Consider the following 21,960-nt stretch of genomic DNA (forward strand, 5'->3'; position numbering starts at 1 on the left):
CACACTCCTTTCATGAGCCCAAATGTTTTACATATTTTCACCTCCACTATTTGCTATTTACACTCTCCACATGACATGTCAAAAAAAGACGTTTCATAATTTCTGTTTTTAGAGAAGGGTATAATATTAGGAGCAATATTTTTTTATAATAATTTGAATAAATATCTTGCATTTCCACTTATGTCTTTTTGCGTTGTCAACCTGGGAAGGTATTATTTTAATTAGAAACAAATATTTCCGATAATAATGCTTTTAGAGAATGGTACTATTTTAATATTTAGTAAAAAATATTCCTGGTAATAATTAGAATCAATTATATGAATAATATGTTATGATTTGATCACAATCAATCTTTATGTGACAGAAAATATGAATATTTTGTTAATAATTACAATCAATATCTTGTATTATGCAACGATTTAATAAGACCAATTCCTTTCCCCATATATTTTATTATAATTAAAGACTAGGATCTCAGTGGTACCCCAAAGGGCCTATATAAGCACAAAATTTCTTCAATGCAAGACACACAGAAAAAAAAAATTGTAAAAACCCCTATCTTCTTTTATTACCAGAGCACGCGCAAAAGGGGTCACCTTAACGTAAATTCTCTTTGCTCCTAATGTTATGTATGATTCTCTTATAATATCAAATGTATGATCGTTTTGAACGGTTGTATGATTAAATGTGTTAGGGGTTCTCATGTTAGATAATTTTGGGTTTGTCGTTGATGTGCTCAACCTTTCTCTTTCCCTCTATTTTAATCTTGATAAATAAAAAGGTTTCTTTCGTAGGCTTTAATTCTCTCTAAACAAAAAAATAATAAATAAAATTAAAAAAAATTATATTATTTCTTTGATATAAGTATTGCATACCACGTCAAGTCTGCGACTTCCTTGGTAATCAAAACACTTCTTCATAGGCTTTTTTGTTCTTAAAAGAAAATTAATAACAATAAAAAAATTATAAAATTATTTTTAATATCATGTCAAATCTCGGATTTGTTGGGTAACTAAATCTTTTATCATGTAGAATCTCGGATTCTCTTGATATTAATAATATATATATATATATATATATAGAAAAATTTAAAATTAAAAAAAATAATAATATCAAACAACAAATATTTGTACAAAGAACTACGTTATTCCTGATTTTTCAAATGGAAATACATAGGAGCGAGGTACAATCCTCGTCGGGCCCAAAAAATAAAAAAATAATTTTGTTTTAATCTTTAATATTTTGTATGTGTTTTTTTATTTTGTTTTATTTTTTGGGGAATAACAAATATTTTAAGCATCAAATTCTACTTTGCACACTTAATTAAAGAGGAACCGTCTTAAGACGGGCGTTGTGGGGTGCTAATACCTTCCCACACGCAACCGACTCTCGAATCCAAATTTGGTTTTGAAGACCATTCTTTTAAGGTTTTTCTATAGTTTTCCATAATAAACTATGGTGGCGACTCCTCTGTACTTTTTTTTTCTCGCTGTCCTGCCGCGATCTCGGTTACGACACCTGTGAACATCTTCACTTAAGATCAAGTTGCGAATGTTATCAAGCTTCAACTTATTATTACTTGTGGAATTACTAACTGCAGTAACAGTTACACTCCAACTTTTTAGAAGAGATGATAATAAAACTAATGCTTTCACCTCATCATCAAATGTTATATGCACTGATGTCAACTGTGCAATAATTGTATTAAATTCACTAATATGATTAGTAACCGAGTTACCTTCACCCATTTTTAGGTTGATTAACCTACGAATCAAATACACTTTATTGGCTACAGATGGATTCTCATACATATTTGATAGCGTCTGCATCAAATCTACGATTGTTTTCTCGTTCATGATGTTGAATGCAACAGTCTTGGCTAATGACAGCCGGATCACACCGAATGTCTGCCGATCTAACAACTCCCATTGTAACTACTCCATGTCGGTCGGCTTCTGCCCTGTTAAGGGTAGATACAACTTCTTTTGATACAGGTAGTCCTCTATCTGCATCTTTAAGAACCTGAAGTCATTTCCATCCAACTTCTCAATCCTCACCTTCCCTTCTTCCAATGCCATTACTTCTACTACTTTTAAAGAAAGCTTCTGCTGCCTTTGACCAAAGTTATTGTTGCTTTGGACCAAAGCTCCTGCTGCTTTTACTAATTCTTCTCTAACATCCCGCCCAGATATTACTAATTCAAATAATTAAAAAGGGAATAAGTATAAAATCACATTTATGATCATTCATTTTCCCAAAACGCGGGAAAATTTAAAACATTTATTATACCACAATAAACCAAAATCCATAAACTTTAATTTTCGATTACAAACTCTGAGTCTGGTAAGATAAATGTTTACAATCCATAAAACAAGAAAACATCATAAAGGTTTTTCCTCAAGATAGCCCCTATTCGAAACTATGCTTCACCAACAACACTTACAACATCATATGCTCATGTATAACGCATTACACGATCATCGCCAAACATAAGCAGATAGGGTGAGCTCAACAGAATAAAAGTGCACTACAAAAAATAATAAATAACCATTCAATATTCCAACACTTCTAATACTCCCAAGTCTCATCACATAGTATACTATTCTCTCATAACCAACTAATTTTCTTTCCTACGCCCCAACGCCTCTTGGGAAGAACAAGCAGCAACCCTTACCTGTTCACCAAAACCCGATAAGAGCATTACTTTTCTTAGGACTTACAAGCAACCACCCTTGCACGCTCACCAAAACCTGGCAAGAGCAACCCCTTACCTGTTCACCAAAACTCGGTAAGAGCATTGCTTTTCCTAAGACTCATAAGCCACAACCATTAATCCTTGACCTTCAAATCTTCCTCTAGACGCCTCTTGACTCTACACCCTTTGATGATTACATTGATCGATCTTTGTTGCCACGAGTGTCTACTCGCTCCTCCAACTACAGGCCACCACCTAATAGTCCGCACGTAGGAATAAATTTGTCACGGCCACAATCCATAACACCAAGTGGAGTTCCCTAATACGAACCGCAGTTCGTATTTGTCCCAAGACTACCAAACTCGTCGGATAACACCGAGGAGGGAAATCTTCCGAAACCCATCCATACGAGCCACGACCTCGCACACTCCACGGGGCTTCCAAAACCACCAAGTTACAACCTCGAGTGGCCACGTGTTACCCCAATACAAGTTACACTCGTAAATGGGCCCCCAACAAAGCATCGCATCAAAACCTCCATCCAAAGCTGTGTAGAATCCTCCTCATAGTCCAATTCAGCACCTAGAACCGCTTGGCACCTCGTTCGCATTGCTTGGTGAAAATTGGTTCTAGATCACTTGGCAAGACATTTGACGCGCCGGGCACCAGCCCACTGGATTTTGGTCCAGGCCCAGTTCTACGACACCCCGCCTAGCGGGACCAGTTACGTCGCCAAGCTCCAACTCTTGGGTTTTGCTCCAAAGTTCACTTTCTGGCCTATCTCCTAGCGGTTTACACCGTTCTGCTAGACGCCACACCAGTAACTAGTAATTTACTAGTTTTTGGCACTCTAGAATAGGTTCCAATGAATCTATTTACATAAGACACTCAATTGACACAAAACATGAATCCATGACATGTAAATACACTTTCATATATTTAATTTGAACTCAAGTACACAATATCACATGGTCATACATAAAACACAACCATATCATTGCTTCCATATATCCTAAAGAAACACAATAAATTCACATAAAACCATCAAAACAAAGTGTTATACTCAACACACAATCCTGGACAACCAAACAATATACAAACCAAGAAGAACACATAACAATTGCTCCAAAATATTGCACAAACAATAAAATAGTAATAATGATAATAATAAAATAACAAAAACAATAACAATAATAATAATAATAATAAAACAAAAAAAAAAACAAATAATAATAATAATAAAATGAAACAATAATAATAAGACAATAATACTAATAAGATAAAATAATAATAAAATAAGCAATAATAATAAAACAATAATAATATAATAAAATTGTAAATAAAATAAAACAATGATAATAATAACAATAATAATAAAATAATAGTAAAATAAAATAATAATAATAATAATAATAAAATTAATTATAAAATAAAATAAAATGAAAATAATAATAATAATAAGAATAATAATAATAATAATAATAATAATAGTAGTATAAATAAAAATAATAATATAAATAATAATAATAATAATAATAAAATGAAATTTTAAAAATAAAAACAATAATAAAATAAAATAAAATAATAATAATAAAAATAAAACAGTAATACTAATAAGATAAAACAATAATAATAAAATAATAATATTGATAAAATAAAGCATTCATAATAAAACAATAATAATCATAATAAAATCATCAATAAAACAAAACAATGATAATAATAACAATAATAATAACAATAATAATAAAATAAAAAATTATAATTATAATTATAAAATAAAATGAAATTAATAATAATAATAATAATAATAATTAAAATAATAATAATATAAATAATTAAAATAATTATTATAATAAAAATAATTATTATAATAAAAATAATAATAATAATAAATAATAATAATAGTAATAATAATAATAATAATAATAATAATAATAACAATAATAATAATAATAAATAATCATCATCATCAGTGTGTTTAATATAGAAGAAAGCTCTAAAGATCATGCCAAGCCAAAAAGAAGAATCATAATAATCATACTAGTGATGGATTCACAAAGACAATTCAATACAATGGAAACCACAAACACACACATACTCTCTCTAAAATCACATACAACAAACATCAAGAAGTTAAACCATACAAGAATTTGGTTTAGAAGAAGGCTTTCATGCATTATTATATAACGCAATTGCATATAATATCATTAAAACAAGAAATGACAGCTCCCCTAACTTAGAATTTCAGCTCCAAAAGTGCTCTTAGAATCCTTCCTTGCACCACAAATGATCTCCCCTTTGATCTCCACCCTTGAGCACTCCTTCCAGTCTTCTAACACTCTCCTAAGTTCTATTTTTAGGATATTAAAATCCTCTGATTAGTAGCCACACGAAATTCTCTTATTCTCCCTCTTTTTGCAACCCTGAAACTAACTAAACTAAATTAAAAACGAATTAAATTAAATTAAATATCCTATTTAATTTGGTCCTTAATACCTAATTAAGTTCAATTAACCTCTTCATCTACTCAAGTCGCCCCAAAGCATAGAAAAATAAGATGCTATGATTTTACAAAGCCAAGATAAAAACCTACAACCTCCTGATTACCAAGTACATAAACAACCATCAAGCCAATTCGTGTTTCTTGGTAATTCATACTTATTTATGATTTTATCATACTACTCTAGTCTAGTCTCAAGCATACACATAAAACAATAAAACAAACTAAATTGACAAACAATTGGCATACAAAAGACTTCAACTCACATCCTCTCAACACCACTCCACACGCTCAACCACTTGAGCCACCATTAATCCTTGCTTCTCTTTCCACATTTATTAACTTAGGGATTCTTGCCCTTGCATTTATTAAATAAATATTTATTTTTTTATTTTATGTTCCCGAGTCTTACATCTTCATCCTTATATACTGCTTTACTTTCTCAATATGACCCTCATCAAATTAGCATATTACTTTCATAACAATTATGACCTTAGTTATAAACTTTAAAATTAACATACCACTTTATAATTTTAAGTAACCACATAATGGTCCTAACATATTTAAAGAATATATATATATATATATATATATATATATATATATATATATATATATATATGACCCAAAAATTCTAACAATGTTATTATTATTCGTATTATTATTGTTATTATTATTGTCACTATTATTATTACTACTATTATTACTGGTAGTTGTATTGACTTTGTTTTTTCTCTGATTTCATATGGCATAACATCCTAATTTTTCACTTTCTAAAATCTATAATTAATACAAATTCCACAATTTAAAATAAAAGTTTATTTATATTTTATTGAAAATTTCAATAAACAAAAAAAATATTGCTTTACAAACATAAGCTATGTTGAAAAGGAAAAACCTAAAACTACAATATTATCCCAAATGTCTCTCGATATTGACCACTCTCTCTAATGTCATGCATCTTCCTCAACACCTGTATTATCATCTACTCCCGTATAAAATACAATCACCATATGTGGAAACTATAACCACAAAGGTGGGTGAGTAACATCAAACAAATAAAAACCTTAGATTTCAAAATATATATATATATATATATATATATATATATATATATATATATATATATATATATATATATAACTTTAAAAAAAACCATAAACTCAAACAAATACACATAAAATCTATTATCGCACACAATAGTACAATTATTAGTGATCTCAACCTTAGATTTCAATATATATATATATATATATATATATATATATATATATATATATATATATATATATATAACTTTAAAAAAAACCATAAACTCAAACAAATACACATAAAACCTATTATCGCACACAATAGTACAATTATTAGTGATCTCAACCTTAGAAAATTGAGTTGTAACTCTCACAAGCAACTTACCAATGGCAATACTTTCCATTACTCTCCTTGGAAGCCTTGACGAAGTATACATGTCACTTGTAACATCTCGTCCGGATATTACGGATTTTAAATAATAAAATAAAGACATAATAATAATAATACCTCATTTAATATAACTATAATTCCCAAAAATGCGAGAATTTTAAAACTTTATGACATCATAAAGTATCTCAAATCCTTAATTTGTAAACCCAAATATAAAAGCCAAGTTCAATAATCCAAACGATTACAAAATCCTTAAAATTCACAAAATAATAAAACTTTGAAATATATTGTTCCCAAGCTAGCCCACGCTCCGGCTCTATGCCTCACCAGATCCACCTGCAACATCATATGTTCACGTGTAATGCATACACGATCATCGTCAAACACAAGTAGATAGGGAGAGCTAACAGCATATAAAACATATATATAAAACAAATATATAAGCACATACACACATCAAAGGATTTCTATCCTTTGATCCCATACTACATGGCCACCACCATGTTCCCGTGCTCTATGTCTTTAGATGAATACCTCAAGATGTTTTGCTACCACACCTACAAGCCACAACTTGTAGAACACGTGCGAGAAACCTGCTACGAACCATACTCTGTAACGCCAAGTGGAGTTCCCAATACGAACATAGTTTGTAACGTCCCAAGACTACCAAACTCGTCAGCCATATACTAAGGAGGGCAATCTATCTGGACCCATCCATACAAGCCACAACTTGCACACTCACACCGGAAACACTCGCTAACACGAGGCACAACTCAAGAGTTCCTCGTGTTCATCCGCCATCTTGAGTTACAACTCAAGATATGTTATTCTGAGCCACAACTCAAGGAATGTCACGTGTTTAACCCCTATCCCGAGCCACAACTCAAGGGATACGTTATGATCCATAACTTAAGGAACATCCAGCAAGTCAACCTTTAAGGTATCACCAAATATGCCAAGTGAAACTCGCTTCCAGACCGCCTAGCGGGGGACACGTGCCGCCAGGCGCCGAGTGCCTGTGATGCCACTTTCTGCATGTGTCACCTGGCAGGACGACCTTCACTGCCAGGCACCACGCACTTCCAGAGCCACTGCAATAAAAGCTATCGTCTGGCGGTTCAGAATTGCCGCCAAACGCTACACTAGTAACTCGCACAGTACTGGTTTTTCAGGCACACAGGGTAGATTGCACACTCTAAACTAGGTACCAAAACCCACAGTGAACTTAACCAAGTTTATTACATCAATTCTCATGTGTTCAACTTGTTACCAATGTCCTTATTCCATTTAGGTTCACCAACCCAAGTTTACCAATAATTAGACTTTCTTATGTTCATCATTGCTAAATCACAGTAAGCCATTGTTAAATTCATACCTCTTATACCCGCAATACTACCTCATTCTCCACTCCATTTCAAATAGCATAACTATTATACCTTAACCAATATTTACACCGCACTTTCAACTTAAGCGAATCCACATAATATCCCCAACTCCTAAAATTATCTTCTGCCTCATCATCACCCAGAATCCTGGTGTAATTAACTTCCGAGACACTATTATAACATCCAAATCTATTAACACCAAGTCATAACCTAACATTCTCTCATAGACCCACCTTATGAATTACTTATCCTTTTTAAACCCGTATTTAGCATTTTTCAATCTCTATATAATATTCCAATAAACCTAGATTAAACTCCCCAACCCACACTACGTGTCCAAGCACACATTGTCCCATTGTTCTGGTCTGGTGCCGCCAGGTGGTTCATGTAGTTCTGGAAAACCCAGAATTTTCCCTGCCTCTGCAAACCTTAACAAGTTCTGAATTCCATCTTCTCTGAATTTTCAACTTAATAGGCTACATTCCCATGGTTAAGTTCATAGTTCATTCACTAAACTTCCAACACATGAAATCCTATTAAATTCCCCCATTAATTTGATCTAGAATCTAAAATCCCCAATTTCTCAAACCCCAAAATTTACATTTGACCACTTCCATTCAATTCCCTCGCCACACTGTAATTTCACAATAATTTCCCTCCCTCAATCAATCCATGATTAAAACCACGTTCTCCACTTATCATAAACATCCTAGAAATCCCAAAACACCTAAATTGAGTCATTGTTGCTCGTGTCACCTGGCGGGTGTTCATCACCGCCAGTCCATTCATCAAAAACCCGGAAATTTGGTTTGGGAAACACGCGACGCTTGGCAGCCATATCATGCTATCAGGCGATTCCTCTTTAGGAACCCATAATCACGCAGAAAAGGATGAGTCTCCTAGCGACTTTGAAGGTCCGCCAGGCGATTTCTGAAAATCTTCCGGTTGTTGCCTGGTGGGTGTTCATCACCGCTAGGCCATTCATCAAAACCCAAAAATCTGGTTTGGGAAACACGCATCGCTTGACAGCCAGATCATATTGCCAGGCGATTCCTCTTTAGAAACCCATAATCACGCAGAAAAGAATGAGTCTCCTGACGGCTTTGAAGGCTCGCCAGATGGTTTCTATAAATATGAAATCATGCATATGGGCACAGTTTAACATATCCAAATAAACATCTCCAAATCTAATTTCTTAGAAAATATTTTAAAACAAATTAAATCCCTTAAATTATAATCAATTATTATGTTAATTTTATAATTTAACACAAAGAAATTGATATCCACCTCATTCCAAACAAAAAAAAGTCGTGCATACACATCCATAATTAGTTATATTTAATTTAAATAATGTCAATGTCTACATTAATATCTACATTAATAACAATATTTACATTCATTTCTGTTTCAAAATTTTAATCTTAGATTTATGTTACTCCAACTTTTTTTTAATAAGGATTACATTTCATTATATGTTGCATTTTATTCCTATATACATGTTACATTTGTTTAAAACTTGTTAAGTTTAACTTATTTTTTTCTCTAATTCCATGTGGCCAACACCTTTTCAATATTCTTTAAGGTTTTAAATGGTTTATATCTACAATGTTTCTATTTAAAGTTTTTAACTTCAACTTCATATTGTATTTATTTTATTAGGGATCTTGCATCATATATCAACATTTTACTTTAATAACACATTGGATATACAAATCTTATTTTATTATAATATATAACTAAAACATTTAACTATAAATTGTAATCACTAATCAATTATTATGTTAATTTTATAATTTAAAACAAACAAAATAATATTCAAATATTATATTTTAATTTTATTATTGTTATTTTTTATACTATTATTGTTATTATTTGTATTGATATTATTATTATTATTAGTATTACTTTTAGTATAATCCATTATTATTATTATTATTTCTGTAATTCATATTTTAACATAAAATCAATATTAAAATAATATTATTTATTTTTAATTAAATTGTTATATAAGAAAAAAAATACTCATAATTTTTTTTTCATATTATCAAGTTCTTTAGAATAATATATTATAACTATATATAATTCTAACACTTAAACATATATATATATATATATATAAGTAAATTATTTATTCAAAAAAAATTATAATCATATTAATTTTCTTAATAAATATATACTAGCATAAACACTAAATAAAATAAATTATTTAAATATCTATAAATTATTCAAATTTAAAAATAGTAATTAAAAGAATAAAATTAAGCATACAACAAGATATATATACTTATAGATAGATAATTACAAATATAGCATTAGAAAAAATAAATTTCAGTTATTAAGGTTTATAAATATATAATAACAAATATAGCTTTAGAAAAAATAAATTTTATTTATTAAGGTAAAAATATTATAAATAATATTGTGTAAATAATATTATAAGTAATTATTTAAACTTGAAAAATAGTTACTAAAATGATAAAAGAGTAAATAATTCTTTGATAATGAATAATTATTTGAAAATTCAAAAAAATAGTTACTAAAATATAAAAATGATTTTTTTAATTATGAATAATTATTTAAATTTAAAAAGTAGTAATTAAAAGGATAAAATTGAAAAAGAAAAATATCACCAAAAAATATATCCTCTTTATATTGTATAGATAAAAAGTACAACAAAAATTATCATCTACACATGAATCTCGTACTAGTTTTGTTTTAAAACTACACGTGTGAAAGTAAGCCACAACCCAAAGGCTAGCTCACCCAAAATGGAGTAGGCCAAATTGAAAATTTTCAACCTACTAAATCGTTTTGACCACATCCGCCTAATCCACCAAATTGACAGGCCAAAAGAGGATCAGTTTGCCTTGACACGCTAGCCTTTTTTCTAATTTAAAATGAAAAATAATTTAAAAGATTACCAAAAAATATATCCTCCTTAAATATTATTATAGATAAAAAGTACAAAAAAATCATATACACATATGCACGAATCTCATACTAGTTTTAATTTAAAGTCACGTGTGAAAGTAAGCCACAACTCACAGGCTAGGTCACCCAAAATAGAGTAGGCCAAATTAAAATTTTCAACCTACCGACTTGTTTTGACCTCACCCACCTAACCCACCAAATTGGTAGGACAAAAAAGGATCAATTTGCCCTGACCCGCTAACCTTTTTTCTAATTTATAATAAAATAAAAACTTTTTAAAAATAGTAATTAAAAGGATAAAATTGAAAAAGAAAAGATCACCAAAAATATATATCATCCTTATATATGGTTATAGATTAAAAAGGACAAAAAAAATCATAATCAATGCATATGCACAAGTCTCATACTAGTTTTTTTTAAAACCACATGCAACAACCCACAAGCCAACTTGCCCAAAATGCAATAGGTCAAATTAAAATTTTCAATGCAGTAGCTCATATTAAAATAACTTACTAACTTGTTCTAATTTGATCCACCTAACTCGCCAAATTAATAGACAAAGTAGCTCATATTAAAATAACTTACTAACTTGTTCTAACTTGATCAACCTTACTAACTTGTTTTAACTTGATCCACCTAACTCAGACAAAGTAGCTCATATTAAAATAACTTACTAACTTGTTCTAACTTGATCAACCTTACTAACTTGTTCTAACTTGATCCACTTAACTCAGCCAAATTGACAGACAAAATAGGATCAGTTAGTCCTAACCTGTTAACCTTTTCTCTAATTTAAAATAGAAAAAAATTTAAAAGACCAACTTTTTTGTAATATATGTTTTTAAAATATGTAATTATCGCTTATAAATTAAATTTTAACTGTTAATTATAATATAGTAATTCAATATTAAAATATAATAATTATTGTAATTTATATAATTAAAATATATTAATTAATCAATTAAAAACATAGAAAATATTTATATGATTAAATATATTTTTAATATTTATTTATATGTGTATGCATATAAATAACTTTTAAAAATGAAATTGAAAAAATTAAAATAAATTGAAAAAAATAATTACAAAATTTTAAAAATATTAAAAGAGCCGACAGGCCAGCCTGCAAGTCTGTCTTGTAGAGGGACGGGTTACAACTTCTTACCCATTTTTGTCTAGTAGGTCAGTCAGCTTTGACCCCTTTTTTATGGGTCAAAGACAGATCGGACCTTGGACAATTCAAATCGAGCCAGACTAGCCTTTTTGATACCCCTATTTAAAAGTATATATACATATTAAACAATAGCTGTTAAAATAACCGGTGAGCACTTGGTAAGTTCTTCCTTCACTTTCTGTCACACTTGTTCGTTTCCCTTGAGAATATTGTATTTGCAAAGAGGACAAGTGGCATTCATTTTCAACCATTTCACTATGCATGAAGAATGAAAATGATGATTGCAAGGAAGAGCATGGAGCTCCGCTTCATCTTCGTATGAATAGAGGCATATACAACATTCCTGAAAAGCAACAGCAAATATTAATAAAATTGTCTCCTGAAAATTGAAAGTCGAATCTTAGCAGACCAAGTTTTACAGTCTACGGACGAAGTTTTCTATTTTAAGGTAAATTACTTTTATCTAATGAAGGAAATTTATTCTGTAAGGAATAGACAAGAAGGAATATTGAATAATATAACAAAAAGACGCTAAGCAACATCCTAGAAGAGTTCAAGCCTTCATACATCTTCAACTAGATTCCCCTCTTTCAAGAATAGTTTAGCAAAATCTTCACTAAAACCATATATGCAAAAAAATTGCACCTAATGACAAACTCCTTTGCACTCTTGCTTAACTACTATTATTTCCTTGTTGACTTCATCTTTGATAAATGTCAAATTCTACACTTCCTCCTTTACTCATAAGAGTGCATATATTTATTTGGAGCACGTTTAGGAAAGCTGAAATTTTTCCGCGATCTTTTTAGAGAATAAGTTGTTTGGAAAAATAACTGAAATCGTAAAAAGCTTTTCTCTATATATAAGTTATCTTCGTACATACGAAAACTTACAACGACTTCCTAACAACCTTTTTCCTTTTTAGCTTCATACATACTTCTTACGCAAAATTCAAATATAGTTGTTTTCAATTTTTTTGGACTTCGTTCATAGCAGTCCATGATGAGTATATTATTTTCTTTCATATAAATATTTTTTTACCCCAACCTCTTTGTACTTTCTAAACTGAACACATTAAATTCTGGTAAAAAGATATAATCATTCCATGAGTTCAGGTGCTATTTGAACTCAAATTTTGAACCTACATCATTCCCAAATTTCTAAAATATCATGGACTTTAGGAATTAGCACACAAATAGGGACCAAAGTACGCAACCATGGAACTACTATTTGAAGTTGTGAATGTCAATTTCAGTGCTTAGATGTAGGAATTGCATTTATTATTTTTTCCCCTGGTTAACCAGATTCACACACGAGTACAAGGAGCCACACGGTACAAATCTTTGTGCATTGACCGAAATAGAAAATCAAATAACCAGCAATTTCTATTTCACAGAAGTGATGGAATATGAGACAAAAATAAATAGCATTTGAGAAGAGCGTACCGTATCCTCTGGTAAAAGCAGTCGTTCATTTGCCAAGTAAGCACTGCTGGTTTCTATGGGAACCATTGATCCAGCTCCACCACTGGGCTTATCCTCATTGCTTAGTATTCGAAATCTGTATTTTGGAAGTATGCTAAGATCTGCTTCTGACGCACCTTCCTGTGTTATTCCAGAACAATAGGAGAAACATAAGGTTCATAACTTCAAAATATTTTAGTCGGTCTAAAGTATTTTTATTCATACCTGTCCTGCAACCCCATACAGAATAGCAATGATGCCGGGCAAACAACAACACAGAGCAATACCAACCAAGCACATCATGACAACATTAAAGATAACAAAACAGACATCAAATGCCAGAATGACAACAGATAACCTGTAGAATTATAAAAACAGATTTTTGTCATTGATGCTAGCAAGATTCACAAAATTTGGCGAACAAAGTGTCAAAAAGAATTAGCAATTCGAATACTCATGAATATATATGTAAAAGAAAGTATAAATTAAAAATATTTTAAGAAAATATTGGTTTAATTGAAAGATTATTTTATAGGAAATAAAATATAAGAATACAATATAAAAATGTGTTTGAAACTTTTAAATTGAAAAATATTTAAAATTAGGATTGATGGGGATTCAAAAAAATTTGTAACGCTTAATTCTTTTTGGTCTTGAATGTGGAATCCCCAAGCACACATACTTATAGTGGCAAAGTATTGGAATCACATTCATATCAAACTTATGAGGCTCCTAAATACATATCCAAGAAGTACCCTGTGATTTTCTTTTAAGTTACTAAAATTTATTGATTGATACATTTCGGATACAAGTATTTGAATTGAACAATGCTCGCAAGCTATGAGGCACAACCCCATAAACCAATACATTTATGATAAGCCTTGGATAACATATTTCTAAATACATATATCCAAGGGATATCCTCCAAATGTCTCTTATTTTATTAAAATTTTATTGACTGATTCATCTGGTACCTATAAGTGAACAGGACTATAATTACATACAGCTCTATTTTCCTTAATATCCCTAAAGTGGATGAAAATAGAAGTCAAGCATATAGAGCCAATAATTGTTTTTAATAGGACTAATGATGCTTTTCGCAACATTCTAACATGGGCTGAGAAAATATGTACTTTATGTGACATGGTCATTCTAGAATTTATATTTTAACATATATTAAAAAAATTTAATATACTAAAAATAGTGTATTTTGAAGGCATAACAGGAAATAGTACAAAAAAACTCAGCAGAGAAAATGGATTCAGTCATTCTACCCGATATGGGCAAAGGATACATATATGAATACAGTTTTTCTTTTCTTTATTTCCTTCAAGTTTGATCATCAACCATTGGTATAATCATGTATGAACTAAAAATGACAAATACCTATTGTACATAAGCTAACATATCACAGTGATGTGGGCCACTAAATAGGGTTATCATATCTTTAAATTTAAATTTTGATTTAATTCAGTGTATCCCTTTTACCTATCCTAGATCTGGATATCAGAATGCTGATTTTAGATCCATATCTTGTTAACTAGGAAATTTTGTAGATAAGACCCTAATAATTAGGAACCATTAATTTTTATTTTTATTTTATCAAGTAGGTCTTAAATTAGGACCAACTAGAATACATGTTTCGCATGGCCCTATTAGTTAGGAAACTCTTTATTTTTAGGAGAAATTGCAGTTCCCTTTCCTAAAAAAAATATGAAATTTAAAAATTGAAGTTTTGAAGTATAAAAATGAAGAATTTTTTATAAACAAAAAATTGAATAGTATATATATTAAAATTATCATATATATTTACGGTCACTAAATTATAAATTGTCTTGTAAAAATATAAAAGTTATAGTTTTTAGAAAACATTATTTTAATATAAAGTAAATAGATGACTATAAAATATATGATTAAATTTATTAACTTATTGTTATATGATTTTCAGATAAATAAAATAAGGAGTACAATTGTTACTTTATTAAAAGTATGACATCACGGAAGTGTAAGTGCAATTTACCCCTATTTTTATTTTATCACAAGTGTTAGGAATATCTTTTTAAAGGGTTTGATTTAAAAATTTTATCAATAAGAAATAATTTTCAGAATAACTTGTGTTAATATCCAGGAGAGGCTCTGTCAAGGAAGAGTCTATTTCTTGCTTTCACCAAAAAGGATTACTCCATCTCATAGGCTTCTAACTTGGTCACACCATACCTAGAATTTTAGACAATTCCGTGTATCCCTATATCGATGCCTTGTCATAACCAAGGTTGTTGAAAGCCAGTATAAACTCGTGGAGCTTTCGTATACACAACTAATAGACTTGTAATAATATTGCAAATTCTATTAAAGACATGTATGCGCAACATTATAACATAATACTCTTAAATCAATATTAATTCAATATTTCTATTTTATATAATAAAGGAAAATAGAGGACTAAATCATACAAACAATAAGGAAAAACAAAGTCAATGGAAATCTTATTTGCTTCGATTTCAATTCACCACTCTAAGAGTGCGGCTCAACTTGGGTGTTGAAACTAAGAATACAACTTAGTCAGAGGATCTTTAAGAGGCCTGCCACTCCTACCTCATTATCCATCCGAGATAATAAACTACCCTCTCCATTTTCTCACACTTGCAATTATACTATATTCTAATTTCGTTAATTAACAGCTACAACCCAATAATGGATTGGAACCATGGTTATAAATTGCAGTTCACAACTGCAGCTGCATTTGAACAGTTTCTCCCGCAACAGCAACAGATAAAGGATATATAAATAAGTAGAGTAATTGCAAAATTATTATATTTTGCTTTCATGCTCGCAAAAAAATAATTTTACACTGCCTCGGCCACAGTTGGCAATAACCACAACTATGACCACAATCTCAATTTAGAACCAAGGTCGGACCCTTTCGTGCAATCCCACCAGAGCAAGAGTTTTGTAGCATTAGGTTGCCTTCTTGTATAATTAATCAAATGGAACACATGGCTAAAGATTAGCCACTAGATGCTAAGGGAGCTAGTAGACTCTTAAAAACAATAGGTTCTAAAGGAATCTCCATCCTTTTGTTATTCAAAAAAGGAACATGTCTTCACCACCATCCTTTCCCCTCCCCGGCCAACCCAATAAACAAAAGCAGAAAGGTGAATGATCTCACGTGTATGCATTGTTCAGGTACCCAAACATATAGTCATCCGTATGTGAGTCAACATGCATAGACAGATATCAGAATATCAAAATTAATATACAAACATTACTTTAGAAGTTGAAATAAAGGCTCACCAGTACAATCGTGGGGCATCTTGCAGAAGTATATCGCCACCAGAGACAACCCAGTAAAAGCCCACTAACCACCAAAGGAGTGAAACCCTAGAAATTAATGATTCACATCGTTTTAAGAACCTGTATTGCAAATATTCAAAAATTAGTATCATCAAATATTAATTAATTGTATAACACAATCCAAAGAAGTATCAAGTACAATATAGTACAACATATAAGACTATAGTAGATTAACATATTTCATCAGCCAGGGTATTTAACATAAGAACAGACATCTTATTTCCTTTTCCTAAAGTTAATGATAATTCTATCCTGTGGGCCGTGGTTAGTCCTCACAGTGCACCATTTCTGGCAAAAGTTCTAGCCAAATATCAACGGAAGGTCCATTTGCTGAAACCTATATGAAAACCATAAATTCTTTCGATATTACTAGTACCACAATTTTTTTACCAACTATTGTGACTAATCCTCGTTTAGTATACAACATAATAGTGAAAGAAATTTATACAATTTTTTAACTACCCATGCTTGGAGGCTCAGTAGTACTCAAGCTTTCAGCAGAAAAAGAACAATTAGTCCTCTAGCACATATTAATTAGGCCCAAGGATGAACCTATCACAGTTAATAAAAAGAATAAACAATTGCAATAATACATATTTTTTTATTCCAGAAAGCTGATATAAAGGGTGAAATAGTGAAAATTAATTGCAATTGCATGTGAAAACCTACAGTTAACCTGAGGAGTGGGGAACAGCATGATAAATGAAAACCCACAGCTAATTATACCCACAATGTAAAGTAGTGAAAAGTTCACTGCCTATATATCCTCACACACTACGAAGGAAATCAACATTTTATTGGCTGTCTTGGTCACTCCTGTATCAATTAATGTTGAAAGAACTTAATTTATATAAATATAGCATACTCCAATATCTTCAAGAAGTCCATGACATAAAACCTCCTTCAGGAAAACAACTCTATAATAAACTTGTTATCATGTACAAGCCCATAAATAATCTTATGTTTTACAAAATACCAATCCATCCAAACATGAGCGAAAAGTGAATTAATGAATGAAATGTGGCAATAAGGACTGAACACTACTCTTCTGAATCAAAGAGATTCTTTTACCTCAGTAAACCAAGTCCATTAAATATTAAGTTCTGAGTTTTTTCAAATGTACAGGTACAAGTACCTGATACAATATGCATACTAAAAAATTGAAACAATAGGAAATGGAAAGACATGTTATGTTTTATTCAACTTGTAAATTAGGTAGAAATAAAATGAAGCAATTAAAATATATATTCAATCCAAATACTGCCAATGGCTAATAGTTTAAACAAAAGGGTTTGCATCATCAAATTCAAATCAGAAAGACAGCTGAATAACCCTTCCTTAGCACTAAAGAAGCATATAAAGTCATAACAGTCCTCAATAGCTATGTAATTTGTTCATGCTGAGGATGCTCAAGCTAGTACTGGCATGTGCAAGCTCTAGCCAATCCAAAATAGACAATAAAATATGTATGTTTTCAAACATATGGATACTGCCATATCATATTCAAATTCCTACAGTACAGGTATGACAAGCTTTTTCATTTCAACACCATGTTAGGGACAAAACTATATTTACTATCAATAAAATAATACATGCTAAATCCATAATATACACGTTCTAAATAGTTTACAACCCATGCTTAGGTAGTAAAAGATGGCCAGCTACATACCTACTTGATAGGCAATCCCTTTAGTTAGTTAAATTAATTAGCAGAGTAATTATAGTTAGTTAGTTAGTTAGTTGAGAGCTGGAATAATTAAGGAAATAAGGCATGCTGCCTATAAATAAGAAGAGATATCGAGAGGAATGGCTCGTCAATTGAAGAGTTAGTATTGTGCCTAAGAAAGTCCTAGAGCTTGGAAAGCATAAATGCTAAACGAGTTCCTATCAAAGGGTATTAGAGCATGATGGATCCAGGAGTTGTGGGTGAATTATCAAGAAAATGACTTCAAGATTAATTCCAAGATTTGATCAAGTTATGCTTACTGGTGGACATCAATGCAGAGCACTATTTTTGGGACAAGAAATGCCGGAATCGGATTACTAGCACAAGTACTCAACTAAAATAAAATATGAAAACAAAAGAAGAAAAACAAACAATAGGCAAAGAATGTCATTTTATTAAAGAAAGAAAAATTACATACCATTTTCTCTGGTCCTAAGGAGAAAACAATGACATCCTCTATCTTGGAAATAAGAAAAATGAATACAAGGAGAACCTTAAAGGAGAAACTAACCTTCTCTTTTAATTCTTCTCTTAAGCAATAAATCAAAAGGAAAAAATAGAAAAAGACCTTGGGATGTTTTCCTAAGGAAAGAAATTGTGTGTTCTTTCTTTTCATCAATAAACAATGTTCAAGCCCACTCAACCTGAACCAGTTTTTATCACTACTATTGTCCATGTTATGATATTAAACAAGCACATACCCCCTTCATGACCCTTCACTCATCAGATCAATAGGAAGAGGTGTTGAGAGGAGTGGCAACCTAACTAATCAATAAAACATTTTAACATTTCCAGTTCACAACCTCTAGCAAACCATATTTCGTTATGAAGAGCCTCTTCACGACACTATGCCAGTTCTATCAAGTCCAATCATAAAAATTACATAACCCTTAATCATAATCCAAAGCATAACATTTGAAAATTTCTTAGAATAACTTTGCTAGACTACCTTAAATTGCAGTATATAAATATGACAAATGCACAACAAACTCAATGTTCATCTGACCAACTGTACCTTGAATAACTTCATATCTACTGAACCAAACCGGCACATAAACAACTACCTTTACCTCCACAACATAACACCACTAAATTCCCCAAAGCTCCCCATAATTCATGATTTTTTTTCAGAGTTCGAAAGTCAAAACTCAAAAGCCTAGAATCCAAACAGTTAAAAATAAATGAAAAAAATGCATAGATTGAAAAGGAACACCAAAATCAAACCTCTAAAATCTAATAAAACTGAACTGAACCCACTCATGTCAAATTAAAAAATTCAAAATCAAACACATAACATCCAAAAAAAGGAACAATTCGACAAAAACAGAATATCTCAGCTCAACATAACAAAATTGAATTGAATTGAACGCACCGGCAAGACGAATTGCCAGAGCTCCCATCCACGACGCTGTCGCTATCGTTGCCACCCTCATCATCGTCGCTGCCGGTTTGGCTCTCAACGTCCTGCGTCCCCTGGCCACGGTGCGACTCCCACCGGCTACGATGATGCCGGTACGTGAGCCAGAGGAGCACCACATGCATAAAGCGCAGCAGAACGTACCCGACGATCCACAAACGGATCGGCGAGTTCGGCCGCTCGCTGGTGGTGCATGCAAGCATCGCGGCCGAGACAAACACGAAGGCCATGTTCCACGACATCTCGAGGGCCAACACCGGCTTAGAGTGGATCAAGTCCGAGATGAAATCGCACACCGCGGTCACCAGCATGGAGGGGTCTGGGCGGCCGCCGGCTCGACCGAGGAGGACCGCTAGCGCGGGCGCTCGGGCGGCGTCGTGGCGGTTGTGGAACAGCGGCGCCTCCGCGCCTGTCGGTGATGACATGGCTGACCACCCTTTTTCACCTAATGCACTATTTCATTTTTTTTTTATATAAACTTTTTACTATAAAACTACCTCTACCAAAACCTGAAAACATAATTAGAATCAAAAATACATAAATGCTTATACTGTATTTTTACATAAATTCTTTCTTCAAAAATATATTTTAAGAATATTTTCTAATTTTAGTTTTTTTATTATTTTCAAACATAGATGTCATATTTAACGAAGGGGAATATTTTTTTTAATGAGAATAGAATGATCGATGGTCGCCCAAAACTCGGTTGGTCGGTTCAGGCCACCTAAGATGTTTTACGATTTCTTTATCAGCTAGACTTTCAGCCTGTATTCTGGTCCCAGATAGTGCACAATCTTTAATGTCCTCCGCCCTACATTCCCACCTTGCAGTGGAAGCTTGGGTGACGTAGGGTGCGAACCTTCTATCAATGCGCCTTGGACAACGTCTTCCCACGGACGACGGGCGTCTCGGGATCATACAACGTTTGTGGCACGCTTTTCCTGTCGTCGCTTATATCTCGTCTTCAACCTCAATATGGGTTGAGGCTCTAAGCCTGATCTTCGCCAACAACAGCGCGAGGTTTCTAACAAGGAACTCACTAAATGAGTTAGCTCGTAACCCTTTCACAAACGTATATACCAGGATCTCTTTGTTGGGACTCGAGATATTGGTACTCTTATTGAGAAGTGGTTAGGATATTCTCTAAGGCACAAGTCCCTGTTACAAATATTTTATTATAATTTAAAAAATAAATAATTAAAATAAAAAAATTTACTATTACTCATGTTTTTATAGACTTCTACTTTTATGGGTTAATGTCATTTATGGCTAACTGCTATATTCTTATTACTCTTTACTCCTTTGTCTCCTTTTGCTACCTATAAATACCACCTAGGTGCATGGGGAAGAAAACAACAAAACCAATAAACAATAATAGAGTTCTCTAAAAAGTGTTCTTCTTTTCTTCTCTATATTATCTTTAAGACAGTGGTGTTCATAAGGTTCGGAGATCCTTCGCTGCACTCGATCGATCTGACGGATTGTTGTATCTTGGGAGAGAAACGCATATGATAAGAAACACATATATGATTGTGTATTGATATATTTGTTTAGCCTTGTGCAGTAGGGGCGTTTTCTCTCTAAGGATAGCGTTAAGCCTGTCTCAACCCAAGATATTTCTACTCCTTACCTTTTATTTATTATTGTTATTATAATTGTTGATCTCTGGTTAAATATTCATTGTTTTATATATTGTCTTAGTATTATTATTGATTTAATAATTATTATTATATTATTTTCATATTTTTATTATTAATAGTATTATTTGAGTAATCATTTTCTAACATTCTTAGAGAGAAAAATATTATCTTGTTATTTATATTTTTTTGATTACTCATCTGTATTCATTTCTACAATTAAAAACAATATAGAGTTGAAGACTGAAAACAC

General features: G+C 31.6%; 1 protein-coding gene across 1 annotated transcript; it reads right to left on the reverse strand.

The window, feature by feature from the left end:
* Positions 1-11,981: 11,981 nt before the first annotated feature.
* LOC114167667 (E3 ubiquitin protein ligase RIE1-like) lies at positions 11,982-21,127 on the reverse strand. The gene is made up of 5 exons (XM_028052788.2): positions 20,026-21,127; positions 16,868-16,987; positions 13,799-13,931; positions 13,556-13,714; positions 11,982-12,453 (listed from the first exon to the last, which is right to left on the reverse strand). Exons 1-5 carry the CDS (start codon positions 20,493-20,495, stop codon positions 12,292-12,294), a joined length of 1,044 nt encoding a protein of 347 aa, XP_027908589.1. The 5' UTR covers positions 20,496-21,127; the 3' UTR covers positions 11,982-12,291.
* Positions 21,128-21,960: the final 833 nt, after the last annotated feature.

This window comes from Vigna unguiculata, chromosome 2 (assembly GCF_037176805.1).
Source record: "Vigna unguiculata cultivar grain cowpea cultivar isolate G323 ecotype 2 chromosome 2, ASM3717680v1, whole genome shotgun sequence".
Lineage (NCBI taxonomy): Eukaryota > Viridiplantae > Streptophyta > Magnoliopsida > Fabales > Fabaceae > Vigna > Vigna unguiculata.